The sequence below is a fragment of the Natator depressus genome, chromosome 2 (assembly GCF_965152275.1).
Source record: "Natator depressus isolate rNatDep1 chromosome 2, rNatDep2.hap1, whole genome shotgun sequence".
NCBI lineage: Eukaryota > Metazoa > Chordata > Testudines > Cheloniidae > Natator > Natator depressus.
In genome coordinates this window covers 260,640,032-260,652,731 of record NC_134235.1, presented here as the reverse complement: position 1 = coordinate 260,652,731, position 12,700 = coordinate 260,640,032, and the positions used below count along the sequence as shown (strand labels likewise).

Genomic DNA, 12,700 nt, shown 5'->3' with positions numbered 1-12,700 from the left:
TATTGTGTGCAGTGTTGTTGTAGCTATGTTGGTCCCAGGATATTAGAGACACAAGGTGGGCGAGGTAATATCTTTTGTTGGTGAGAGAGACAAGCTTTCGAGCTTACACAGAGGTTGGTCCAATTAAAAAAAAAAATTACCTCACCATTTTGTCTCTCTTGACAGATTATTTGCACTTTGAGGGGAGATTGTCACCTTTTTGAAAAACACTGCAAGTTCTGATACTAGGGAGTTTCAGGAAACAATGGAAGATTCTGTTTTTCTGTAGTATGACATTTTTGGCTGCTAAAACCTGACATTTGAATCTTCAATTGCAAGGCATGGACCAGATATGTTGGATGTCATTGCTCACCTGGGTGGTTTGCGTAAGCTTGAATTTTTTAAGACTCTCCTGTTGGGTTTGGATTTTGCCCGCTTTATAATATGTGCTGCATTTGCATTGAAACGGCAAGCGTGCAAGTCAGTATTCAGCGGGTACACTACTGATGTTGAAATGCTGCTGCTTAATTTCCACCAATGTTTTAAGGATTTTGAAAGTTTTTGACCTCACCTCATCCTTTTTAATGATTCATTTGCATCTGTTGTCAATGCACACCATCTAGAACTGAGCAGACTGCAGGCTAATCCTTTTTTGAAAGAAGGATGAAAGGGGCATTCAGTTTTGGAAACTGCTTCCTAAATCCCATTTCCCGAGTCTGAGAAAGTGGTCACTGAACTTGTGTTCTATGTTTGGGGCTACTTATGCTTGTCAAAGTAACTTTTCTACATTGAATCATTTGAAGTCTAAGGACGGAACCAACTGACTGATGAAACTCTTCCAGTTTGATATAGATGTGCCCTTCTTAGTGCGCAGGCAGGCTCAAGCCAAGTTTCACTCTGACAGGCAAGGTACTATAACGATGAAAAACAGCAGAGAAAAACGTTAAGATATTTTTATTTTTTGTTTTCATTTATTAATCCCCATCCTCTTCTGGACACTGAAAAAAAGTTAGTGAAAGAGTTAAAAGTTGAATCTTCTAAAAAAAAAAAAAAAATTCAAGGTTGTGCTAACGGACTTTTATTTTGAATAACACTTTGGTTTTACAGTGTTAATACAGGATTAACTGTATGTTAACATGTTAGATTGTGGCAAACGTTTCTGAGTTACGCAGTATATAACCTCTTTAAAAGAATGTTGGGCCCACCAAAGGGTTTTAATGGATTTTGTGGCCATATTCTTCTTAAAGTTGCTCATCCCAGGTGTAGAGAAGGGAGTGTTTTTGTGGCCATGCACACCTGGGTCTAGGGGGGGGTCTAGGTTCTATTCCTGGCTATATTACAGACTTGTGTGTTTTTAGGCAAGTCGCTTAAACATCTCTCTGTTTCCCCATCTTTAAAATGGCAATTATACTTACCTTCTTTACTGGGAGGATGATGATTAACTCCTTCATGTATAAAAAGGAGTTTGAGATGTGAAATGGGCTATGTAAGTGTAAAGCAGTAAATTTTAGGAGTATGGGATTTACTTTGCCATCTGAACAGCCATCTGGTGGTATCTCTCTCATACTCTGCTCTCATCTTAAATGCATCTCTCTTCTCCCATGCATAGGTCTCCTAACTTTTTTCCCTTTGCAGATGGTAGCCTTGTCTACTGAATGCTTTGATTTATTCTCCGTTCTGTTTCCTGTAACTTAACCATATGCTCTCTACTGTCCTAGTATCTAATTCTGTAAAATATGTTTTGGAATACAGTTTGTGTGCAAAATGCTATACATTTCCATTTCTGTAAATACATCTCCCTCCACCTAAGAAAAATTCCATAGATTTTGAAGAAATATATCTGTAGAGTCCGATTGTCCCTTGGGTGTGATTCTTTCTGCTGTGTAGTGACTGAGGCTCTGTGTATTATGTTGGATAATCTTGATGTTTTTAGTACAGAGGAAAGGCAATTTTGTATTTATAGCTACACCATGCAAGCAATATGGCATCCTCAGTTAACAAATATCTAATTTTAAAAAAATAATAATAAACAGTTGACTATTATAATATTTAAATGGACACTATCAACTTGAAAATACAGACAATTTCAGACAGACATGCTTATCTTTTACAGTTACAAGTAACACCTAAAATTACTCTGACAAAGAAGTCAGTGAAAATAGTGTATCTTTTATAATTTACTATGAGCATTTGACAGAGCTTTGAGTATTGTCAGTGTCATTGTTTTCTCTTTCATATTTGTCTTTTCCCTTGTTAAACAGATCCTTTTAAACATTGAAGGGGGAGCAGAACAGCCCTAATTTTTTTTTTAAAGGAACTCTTTTTTTAGGTTTGTTTAAAGTTCAGGTCATACTATTTAAAGGAGGCTCCCTCAGAAACCGGAATTTTTTTAGTCTATTTTAAAAAAAAAAAATCAAGTTGACAGTGTCCGTTTAAAATTACAGTTTGAAGCAAAGTGTGTTTATATTTAAACACAGTTATGGGTATCTTCTCATAGGAATGTACACAGTAGACTTGCATAGACTGAGATTTGGGAAAGAGAAGGATGAGGAAAGAAAAAGAGAAAAGCAGTGAGAGGAAAGGAAAGACGGAGGTGAGAAGGGCCAAGGCGATACCAGGTGGAGGCAGGATGGTGTGCCAGAAGCAACCCTTCTGAAAATATAGCAAAGCACAGCTAGGGGAAAGAGGTAGCCTCCAAAAGATGAAGAGTAACCTCCTATTCTGATACCTTTAGACTATTGGAAGTAATAGGGTTGAGCCACCTAGGTTCTGGATCTTACTATATTATAACTAAAATCACCCACTAATGTTTCTGAAATAAAAAGTTTTTTCTGTTTGTAGAAGGAAGTTATTTCTGTGTAGCTATGGATTCTCAAGCAGTGTTTCACTTTTTTCCATAGGGAACCATCACTGATGAGAAGGCAAAGGCCACCCACCATATTTATCCTAATCCTACCTCACTGGATGATGGTAAATCATACAGAGTTTGTCTATGAATCTTGTAACTAAAACACTTAACTGCTAAAGTGATGGTTGCTATACAAAACCACTAGGTACGAAGATGCACTCGGCTTAATACTGAGAGTTGTTCAGAAAGCAATAACTTTCAAGATTTGACTTTAAATGGTTTGTAGTCCTAAATGTCCTGCGTCACAATATGAGGGGGGTTGGGGTACAATGAGTGTTTTTTTAAGATCTGGAACTATATTTTCTGGAAAGCATATGATGATGTAGGCCTTGATTGAGTGAAAGTCTGTGCTGTTAGCATTAAGCGCTGGCAGCGTAAAACTTGGTGCTATGTACAACAGATTATCACATTCCATGCTTCAGAATTTATAATCTAGAGGAGATGCAAAGGAAAATTAAGACTATGAAAAAGCCAAAGGAAGGAGTGGTCATAGATTACAAAATTTTTACGAATTGGTGGTGTAAGCAGGCCTTGAGACTGAACCTACCATGGACCACCTCTCCCAGTGACTTCACCTTGGTGATTTGTTTTTGCCCCTGATCTCTGGGTGGTAGAGCTAATCCATACAAAATTATGTATTTCAACTCGTATTCAGTGGGATTGTGGATAAAATAGCTCCACATCAACACTACCAGGACTAAGTACAAAAATGACACTGAAAACTAACTTGAGACAGGATTGGTAGTATATAAGAATAGGCAAAAAGGTTAAATGTTCTGCTTTCCTAATAGTACCTCTTAAGAAACTGAGCTAGATCTGTGGTAGAGAACACTGGAGCCAAACTAAAACACGTAAGAATTAAAAACTACTTTGTATAGTTTCATAGGGATAGAAGTGTGGGTAGCATCCTTGCTTCCTGGTGCATGTCTGAATTGGTTAAGCCACAAGTGGCAGTGAAAGCAATATCAATGAAAATTAATCATAGAATCATAGAATATCAGGGTTGGAAGGGACCTCAGGAGGTCATCTAGTCCAACCCCCTGCTCAAAGCAGGACCAATCCCCAGCTAAATCATCCCAGCCAGGGCTTTGTCAAGCCTGACCTTAAAAACCTCTAAGGAAGGAGATTCCACCACCTCCTTAGGTAACGCATTCCAGTGTTTCACCACCCTCCTAGTGAAAAAGTTTTTCTTAATATCCAACCTAAACCTCCCCCACTGCAACTTGAGACCATTACTCCTTGTTCTGTCATCAGCTACCACTGAGAACAGTCTAGATCCATCCTCTTTGGAACCCCCTTTCAGGTAGTTGAAAGCAGCTATCAAATCCCCCCTCATTCTTCTCTTCCGCAGACTAAACAATCCCAGTTCCCTCAGCCTCTCCTCATAAGTCATGTGTTCCAGTCCCCTAATCATTTTTGTTGCCCTCCGCTGGATGTTTTCCAATTTTTCCACATCCTTCTTGCAGTGTGGGGCCCAAAACTGGACACAGTACTCCAGATGAGGCCTCACCAATGTCGAATAGAGGGGAACGATCACGTCCCTCGATCTGCTGGCAATGCCCCTACCTATACATCCCAAAATGCCATTGGCCTTCTTGGCAACAAGGGCACACTGTTGACTCATATCCAGCTTCTCCTCCACTGTAACCCCTAGGTCCTTTTCTGCAGAACTGCTGCCGAGCCATTCGGTCCCTAGTCTGTAGCGGTGCATGGGGTTCTTCCGTCCTAAGTGCAGGACTCTGCACTTGTCCTTGTTGAACCTCATCAGATTTCTTTTGGCCCAATCCTCTAATTTGTCTAGGGCCTTCTGTATCCTATCCCTACCCTCCAGCGTATCTACCTCTCCTCCCAGTTTAGTGTCATCTGCAAACTTGCTGAGAGTGCAATCCACACCATCCTCCAGATCATTTATGAAGATACTGAACAAAATCGGCCCCAGGACCAACCCTTGGGGCACTCCACTTGATACTGGGTGCGAACTAGACATGGAGCCATTGATCACTACCCGTTGAGCCCGACAATCTAGCCAGCTTTCTATCCTCCTTATAGTCCATTCATCCAGCCCATACTTCTTTAACTTTCTGGCAAGAATACTGTGGGAGACAATGTCAAAAGCTTTGCTAAAGTCAAAGAACAGCACGTCCACCGCTTTCCCCTCATCCACAGAGCCAGTTATCTCGTCATAGAAGGCAATTAGATTAGTCAGGCATGACTTGCCCTTGGTGAATCCATGCTGACTGTTCCTGATCACTTTCCTCTCCTCTAAGTGCTTCAGAATTGATTCCCTGAGGACCTGCTCCATGATTTTTCCGGGGACTGAGGTGAGGCTGACTGGCCTGTAGTTCCCAGGATCCTCCTTCTTCCCTTTTTTAATGAAATGAGTGGATTAGATAAAATGCTTCTAGATCAACTATGTAACATCAGATAATAGTCTCAATGAGAACTGCAATATGATCTTGATTTATCATGCTTATATCATACAACATCTAGCTAGCTATTAAAGAGCCTTACTTATTAAGATAAGACAACAGAAAGTGCCTTTTTCAAATTTCATTGTCCAATTTAACTTTTTCTGTGGGACTGGATTTCCCTGATGCACCATATCACAAAGAAAGCTGAAATAGTGTGATGTCCTGACACCTGATTTCCACTAGATGGGAGCGTTTAGCCCTGTGTAGACTGCAGCATGTTGTGTTTTATCCTTTCGCATCCCTTATTGAATGTGTTTTGCACTCCAAGGGACATAATGCTGGTACATAACTACCTCATTTGTGTTCAGAAGCTCTTTAATCCATTTGCTTCCTGAATAGGGATGAGCGCAGTTTGACATCTTTGGCAAATTTGCAACTATATTTTTAGATAGAGATACATGGCTCTGTTTAAGTCCTGACTTTATTGAGCTTCAGGGACAGCATGACTGCAATGGAGCCATGAACTCAAGAAATACTGTTGCATAGTTCAGACTCGCAATCTAACCTACATTTAAAAAATCAGTTTGGGTAGTGTTCTCCAAATTTCTAAATGCCTCTCCCCCTTCTCCAATGCCATTGGGGGGTGGCGGGGAATGAATATTTTAAGACACCTTTTAGAAACAGCTAGCATCATTCAGAAAAGCCATTATTGACTCTGTAGTGCCAGATACCTATCTAACTGTATTGGAACCATGCTCATGCTCTTACTGCAAGATCAGCAAAAACTCATTTTCATTGTCCCTGGTTTGGCCAGTATCCACGCACCAGTTGTCATTACAGGTGTCTTAGTAATAGCGTTCTGCATGAAGGAAACAAGAACTGGATTACTAGTCTCACTAGGTCAGCATTGCCTTAGAAGTTCTGCTAAGTTAGCACACACTTTTCCTAAAAGTTATGTGTTAGGAATTATTTTGGGGATGTTCTATAGCCTGTATTATATAGGAGGTCAAATAGATGATCACAATGGTCCCCTCTTGCTTTAGAATCTATGAATTTTCCCTCGTGTAAGGCTAGTATTTCCCCCTTCAAAACCATCTTCCTGAAAAAGGAGCATTTTTAAGGATTGTATCTGGAACACTTTATCTGGAAGTTTAATTCCTGTGAAACAGGCTGATGGGTGTAAATCAAACTAGGGGAATGAGTGACAGGCTATTCAGAGCTCTGACAAGGACACAGTGGGGAGGGGTGGGGGGATAGATATTTTCCAATTGACAAGAAAAACCTCTGGAGGGAAAGGGTTGGGCTTCAAACCTTACAGTAGTTAGAACAGATACATTTGTCCTGGGGAACTAGACTTCCTGGCTTTCTCCACCTTACTTCTGCCTCTTAAGCAGCCCCTTACTGAACCTTGTACTGCAGGAGCTGTTCTATGCTCCATACCAGGTTCTCAGCCTGGTAAGTTAGTTAGAAACTAGCAGCAGGCAGAGAGAGATGACCAGCTAGAATCGGGGGGGGGGCAGGCTGTGTGAGGGAGAGTTTTCAAGGGCAGGCAAGTCTTAACCCAGCTCTACTTCCCATCAGCTGGAAATCCTCCCCCTCTTCTAGTACAATGCCTTCTAGTGACCACTTTCAAGCCTTTACACACTGACCAGTCACCAGGGTGCTAAAACTCTGGGGATTAGCCTGTGACCTCAGGGTTAAAGTCTGCAGTGTCAGCAATGGAGACTTAAACTCTTCAAGTGGGTTTATTCTTGTGGACAAATTGGCAGTGGGTCCATTTATGAATCTATAGGGGCCTAAAAGGAATACAATAGGCCTTTGTTTAAAAAAAAAAAAAAAAGACTCTTTAAGTTGTAGTGTGGCAACAAGGCTGCTCAGATGCCTTATGTTTGCAGCAGCTCTATTCTTTACCTATCTCATTCTGCTACTCAGGACTGCGGATCTTGCATTTCTAATGGCCCACTGCAGATCTTGTCCAAAGGCCAAGAGTAGGGTTTTTAGGACAGATGAGAGTCCAAACGAAAGCTAATGATATCTTGCTGCTTACCCTGAGCACACTGTAGCTCAATTAAAAAAATGTATCTTAAAAAACAGCCTGCAGCTTCCCTGCCTCCTCTGACATTTGGTAGAGGTGCCTGAAATAAATCCTGCTCTTATTATGGCAAAGCCACTCTGCTTGAGTTAGCTCACTATCTCAATCTGACTTTTTTTTTTTTTTTTCATTTTGCAGATGAATGGTTGAGACCTGTGATGAAGAAAGATAAGCAGGTGTTGGTGCACTGGGGCTTTTACCCAGACAGGTAAAGAAAGGAGGAGGGGAGAGAACCTTCATCTTAAATCCTGAAAAAGCTTGTTAAAAAAGAGAAGTGTTAAATCTTAGAAGTTTGAAATTGCAGATGATTTAATCCATCATCTCATACAGACGAACTATTCCTCTTACTTTAGCGGGTCTTATTCCTCCTGATGTCAAACCACCTTCTGCTCTGCAGCTGTGATTAAGTTTAATGAACTTGCACATTGTTTTTCAGAACAAAATGGTGACATCCCAGCTTTGTATGGTCTGTACTTGTGCTCTTCTTTTCTAGTCCTACAGAATAATGCCACAGGGTCAGGCCCGTTAGTTTCATGTAAAAGAAAAGTTTAAACGTCCCCCCTCCCCCACACACGCGCTTATTTTCACTATTTTGCACACCATCTGATTGGATTGTTTCAGGGGTTTTTTAATGACTGTACAACACAGGCTAGAACACCCAACACAGAGAGAGTATTAGTCTCATGCTGTATGGGCTCCTACTGACTTAGTAATTCTTGCAGTACCCAGAACTAGAGAAAAGAGATTTTGTTCATTCTAATAATACTTGAAAGTTATATTAGCATAGCTGTGTGTGTCGGTGTGGCTAAAACGCACCCCTGATCAACAGAGCTATGCTGACAAAATCTCCAGTGTAGGCACAGTTATGTTAATGTAGCTAATGCAGTTCAGAGAGGTGGTGGTCCTACACCAGCAGAAAAACTTCTGTCAATATAGGCTGTGTCTACTGTAGAGGGCTATGCCAGCATAAGCTCCATAATGTAGACATAGCCTAAGATTAAAATCTACACAGCTGCTCAGTGTGATACTGCCAGTGGTTATGGACTGGTGATATGGCACCTTTTCCTTCAATGTCTGTGATAGACCTCGTAATTTACCCTGAATCTCCTGAGTCCCAGTCTAGTGCCTTTTCATAGAATCGTAGGATAGTCCAGTCCCCTGCACTCAAGGCAGGGCTAAGTATTATCTAGAGCAGTGGTTCTTAACCTGGGGTGCACGCCCCCCTGGGGGTGCGAAATGCCCTTTCTGGGGGTGCGAGACATGCCAGGCTTTTTTTAGAAGGTGAATCATCGAAAACACAAATTAAGCACAGGCACATAAGTACAACTACTTTGTTTCATCAAACCTATGTATTTATTAACATTATACATTTTTAAACTATTATGTAGTATACAAGCAAAAAATATATCTAAGTTTAAAGAACTAACCTACTTCAAAGATTTTTGATAAGGGCTGCGAGAACATATTTGGATTTTTGATAAGGGGCGCGAGAACATATTTTGAGAACCAAAGGGGTGCAGGCTGCAGTAAAGGTTAAGAACCACTGATCTAGAGTCTAGACGGTCCTTGACAGGTGTTTGTCTAACCTCCTCTCAAAAATCTCCAATGATGGAGATTCCACAACCTCCCTAGGCAATTTATTCCAGTGCTTAGCCACCCTAGCAGATAGGAAGTCTTTCCTAATGTCCAACCTAAACCTCCCATGCTGCAATTTAAGCCCATTGCTGCTTGTCCTATCCTCAGAGGTTAAAAAGAACAATTTTTCTCCCTCCTCCTTGTAAGAACCTTTTATGAATTTGAAAACTGTTATGTCCCCGCTCAATCTTTTCTTCTCCAGATTAAAGGCCTATTTTTATTTTTATTTTTTTTCAATCTTCCCTCATAGGTCATGTTTGCTAGACCTTTCGTCATTTTTGTTGTTGTTCTCTGGACTTCTGCAGTTTGTCCACATCTTTCCTGAAATATGGTGCCCAGAACTGGACACAATAATCCAGTTGAGTTCCAATCAGCACAGAGTAGAGCAGAAGCATTACTTCTTGTGTCTTGCTTACAATATTCCTGCTAATGCATCCCAGGATGATGTTTGCTTTTTTTGGCACAATGTGACACTGTTGACTCATATTTATTTTGTGATCCACTATGATATCCAGATCTCTTTCTGCAGTACTCCTTCCTAGGCAGTCATTTCCCATTTTGTGTGTATCACTGTCTAATCCCATTTTATATTTTCATAGATCATAAAACCAGAAGAGCCCCTTAGATCATCTAGTCTGACCTCCTGTATATCACAGGCCATTAAACTTCACCCAGCTACCCCGTATCAAGCCCAATAACTTGTGTTTGACTAAAGCATATCTTCCTGAAATTGATTTGAAGATATCAAGAAATGGCAAATCCACCACTTCTCGGTTAATTTGTTCCAGTGATTAATTGCCCTCTTTGTTAAAACCACAATTAACTACAGCTGTTAGCTGAGGATCTTTATTACTGATGGTGTGATGTAAGAGGCAGAACACAACTACATTTTCAGATCCCAGGTAGCTTTCTGTGTTGGTTGTGTGTATGCTTAATATTAAAAAAAAAAAAACCCAAAAAACACCCACACTTTTATATATTGACCTAATTGGATTGAAAGTTATTAAATATACAACCCCACCAACTTATTTCTCAAAGACACTGTTTAGAGTTTAATTGCACCATACTATGTAGTGTGAATATGAGATGAAAATTTACAGTAGATAAGAATTTGTTTATAATCATGCCCATTACAGCCATCCAATAACCAGCATGAAAGTAAATCTAAATTTTCCCATGGAACTGTGTAGATTTCAATGACAGCTTGGTGTAAATGGCCTTTGCACTAGGAATCTGCAAACCTAAATGTAAAAATTTCTATTGAAAAAAATCCCTTCCTAGGGCCAAAGTGTCTGTTGTGGTATGCTTGCAGGACTCGTTGATTTCAACAGGGTTGTGTGTATGTGTCCAGCAGAAGTGAACACCAAATTCGCAGGTGGGAGGGATGGGACGACACTTCCTAATTACATCTTCATTTTGCAATAAAGCATTTTTAGTACACTTTTATTTTTACATCAGTTATATTCAGTTCTGCGTACCAACTGTGTCCGTATAAAAATCAGACCAATCCAGCCAATTAAAGTCAGAGCAAAGAAATGCTGTGGCCTGCTTGGGTCTTTATCACATGCCTAGTGTTGATTACAAAGTTATCTGACTTTTTTTTGGTTGAACTGTTGCAAGTCACCATTTTTTGGGATGGCACGTAATTTGGTGAAACAGGAAAATAATGGTCAGATGGATTCTGTAGAGCTAGAGGCTTGTGGGAAAGATTGTATTGCTGCCTTTTATTTTCGGAGTCTAATGAATCTTAATTAAAATCGATAAGGTTAAGAAACATGGGAGCAACTTAATAAATTAATGGTGCAGAGAAATAGGAATTCACTCAGGAATTCCTTAAACACCACCGAAACCTGAAATTATCAGAAAATATATAATTTCACTGTTTGTGAGCTTTTATAAATTTCTAACTCAGAAATTTAAATTTCTGTATTGCATCAGTTGCATTGAATCACTCCTTTTTCCACTGCATTTTTTTTAATATTCCTCTGAGAGAAGCCAGCAAATGTTCTTATGATAGAAAATAACTTGACACCATTCTGTCCTAGTGGTATGATTTGAACATGCTTTGATGGCTCAAGAAACGCTCTTGCCAGTGGTTTTTGGGATGAACAACCTAGAGAACCAATTCATTTTTTCTCTTCCGATTTCCCTTTTAGCTATGATACTTGGGTTCATGCTAGTGACATTGAAGCTGAAATTGAAGATGCTCCAATTCCAGAAAAACCATGGAAGGTGAGAGCCTTTAAAAAAATTGTTCTGAAGTGCTATTTAAGTATGTTGTATCCTGAGGTGCTGTTCTGGAGGGTATTTTGAAAGGATATTGATGTAGTAGAAAGAGGGCCTGAGATATAAGGCCTTGTGTTAAAGGCCTGGTATGAACCTGAGGCTAAAAACTGAGTCTGTGGATTTATTGAGCAGTTCGATCAGAGCCTGTTGTATGGGCTATTTGGCCAGAGTCAGTACAGCACACAAAAAACACACACACGCAGCCAAACATCTAACGACAGATGCATGTGCATGCAGTCTTTCCCACTTACATGGAAAAAGTCAAAATCAATATTTTTAGTATCACAATTAACATATAAAACACCCACATTTCTTTGGTTTGGAGATGACCCAAATGTTGCTTCTGGTGATTATAAAGAACGGGAAAGAGGAAATAACACATCCCTGTTATGCCAAGGATAATCTCTTACATTTAATTAGGCCTCATTCAAAGTGCTCTGTACTATCAGAATCTCTTTACTCACCACTAAATTTCAGCCACTGTTGAGGTAGAACCTAGCAACTGTTTAGTTGGGCATAGCATCATCATACAACCGTTTAGGACTGAAAGTGGAAAAATACCATTTGTGATCAAATTTCAGGGGGAACTTGGATAGACTGTAATATACAAACTGAGATCTGCCTAGAACATGAGGGTAGCATCCTTATGATTGGACCCTGATTTGGTTGGTCCCTGGGCATTACTGTAATGTAAATGTTAAATAGAATCCCCCAGGAGTATGATTATCATCCTGGAAAGCAGTGACTTTGAGAAAGATTTGGGGGTTGAGGTAGGTAATTACCTGAATGTGTGTTCCCAGTGCTGTGGTCAAAAGGGCTAATGCAATCCTTGGTTGCATAAACAGGAATCTCAAGTAGGAGTAGAGCGCTTACTTTACCTTTGTATTTGACATTGGTGCAACCACTGTTGGAATGCTGTGTACCATTTTGTGTCCACAATTAAAGAAGGATGCTGATAAATTAGAGAGGGTTCAGAGAAGAGCCACAAGAATGATTAAAGAATTAGAAAACATACCTTATAGTGATAGACTCAAGGAGCTCATCTAATTAGCTTAACAAAGAGAAAATTTAAGGGGTGACTTGATTAGTCTGAAAGTCCCTACATGGGGGACAAATATTGGGCTCCTCAATCTCAAAAAGAAAGGTTATAACACAATCCAGTGGCTGGAAAGTTGAAGCTAAACAAATTCAGACTGGAAGTGAGGTATACATTTATAACAGTGAGAATAAACTAACCATTGGAACAATTTACCAGGGGTTGTGGTGGATTTTCTGTCACTGATAATTTTTAAATCAAGATTGGACATTTTTTCTGAAAGATCTGCTTTAGGATTTATTTCGGGGAAGTTCTGTGGCCTGTGTTATACAGGAGGTCAGACTAGATTAACA

General features: G+C 39.9%; 1 protein-coding gene across 1 annotated transcript in view; it reads left to right on the top strand.

The window, feature by feature from the left end:
- SMARCC1 (SWI/SNF related BAF chromatin remodeling complex subunit C1) overlaps positions 1-12,700 on the top strand; it is a 184,487-nt gene that overhangs the window by 33,849 nt on the left and 137,938 nt on the right. The window contains exons 6-8 of the mRNA XM_074946484.1: positions 2,880-2,949; positions 7,529-7,598; positions 11,182-11,257. Coding sequence (XP_074802585.1) covers positions 2,880-2,949; positions 7,529-7,598; positions 11,182-11,257 — 216 coding nt within the window. The remainder of the gene's footprint in view (positions 1-2,879; positions 2,950-7,528; positions 7,599-11,181; positions 11,258-12,700) is intronic.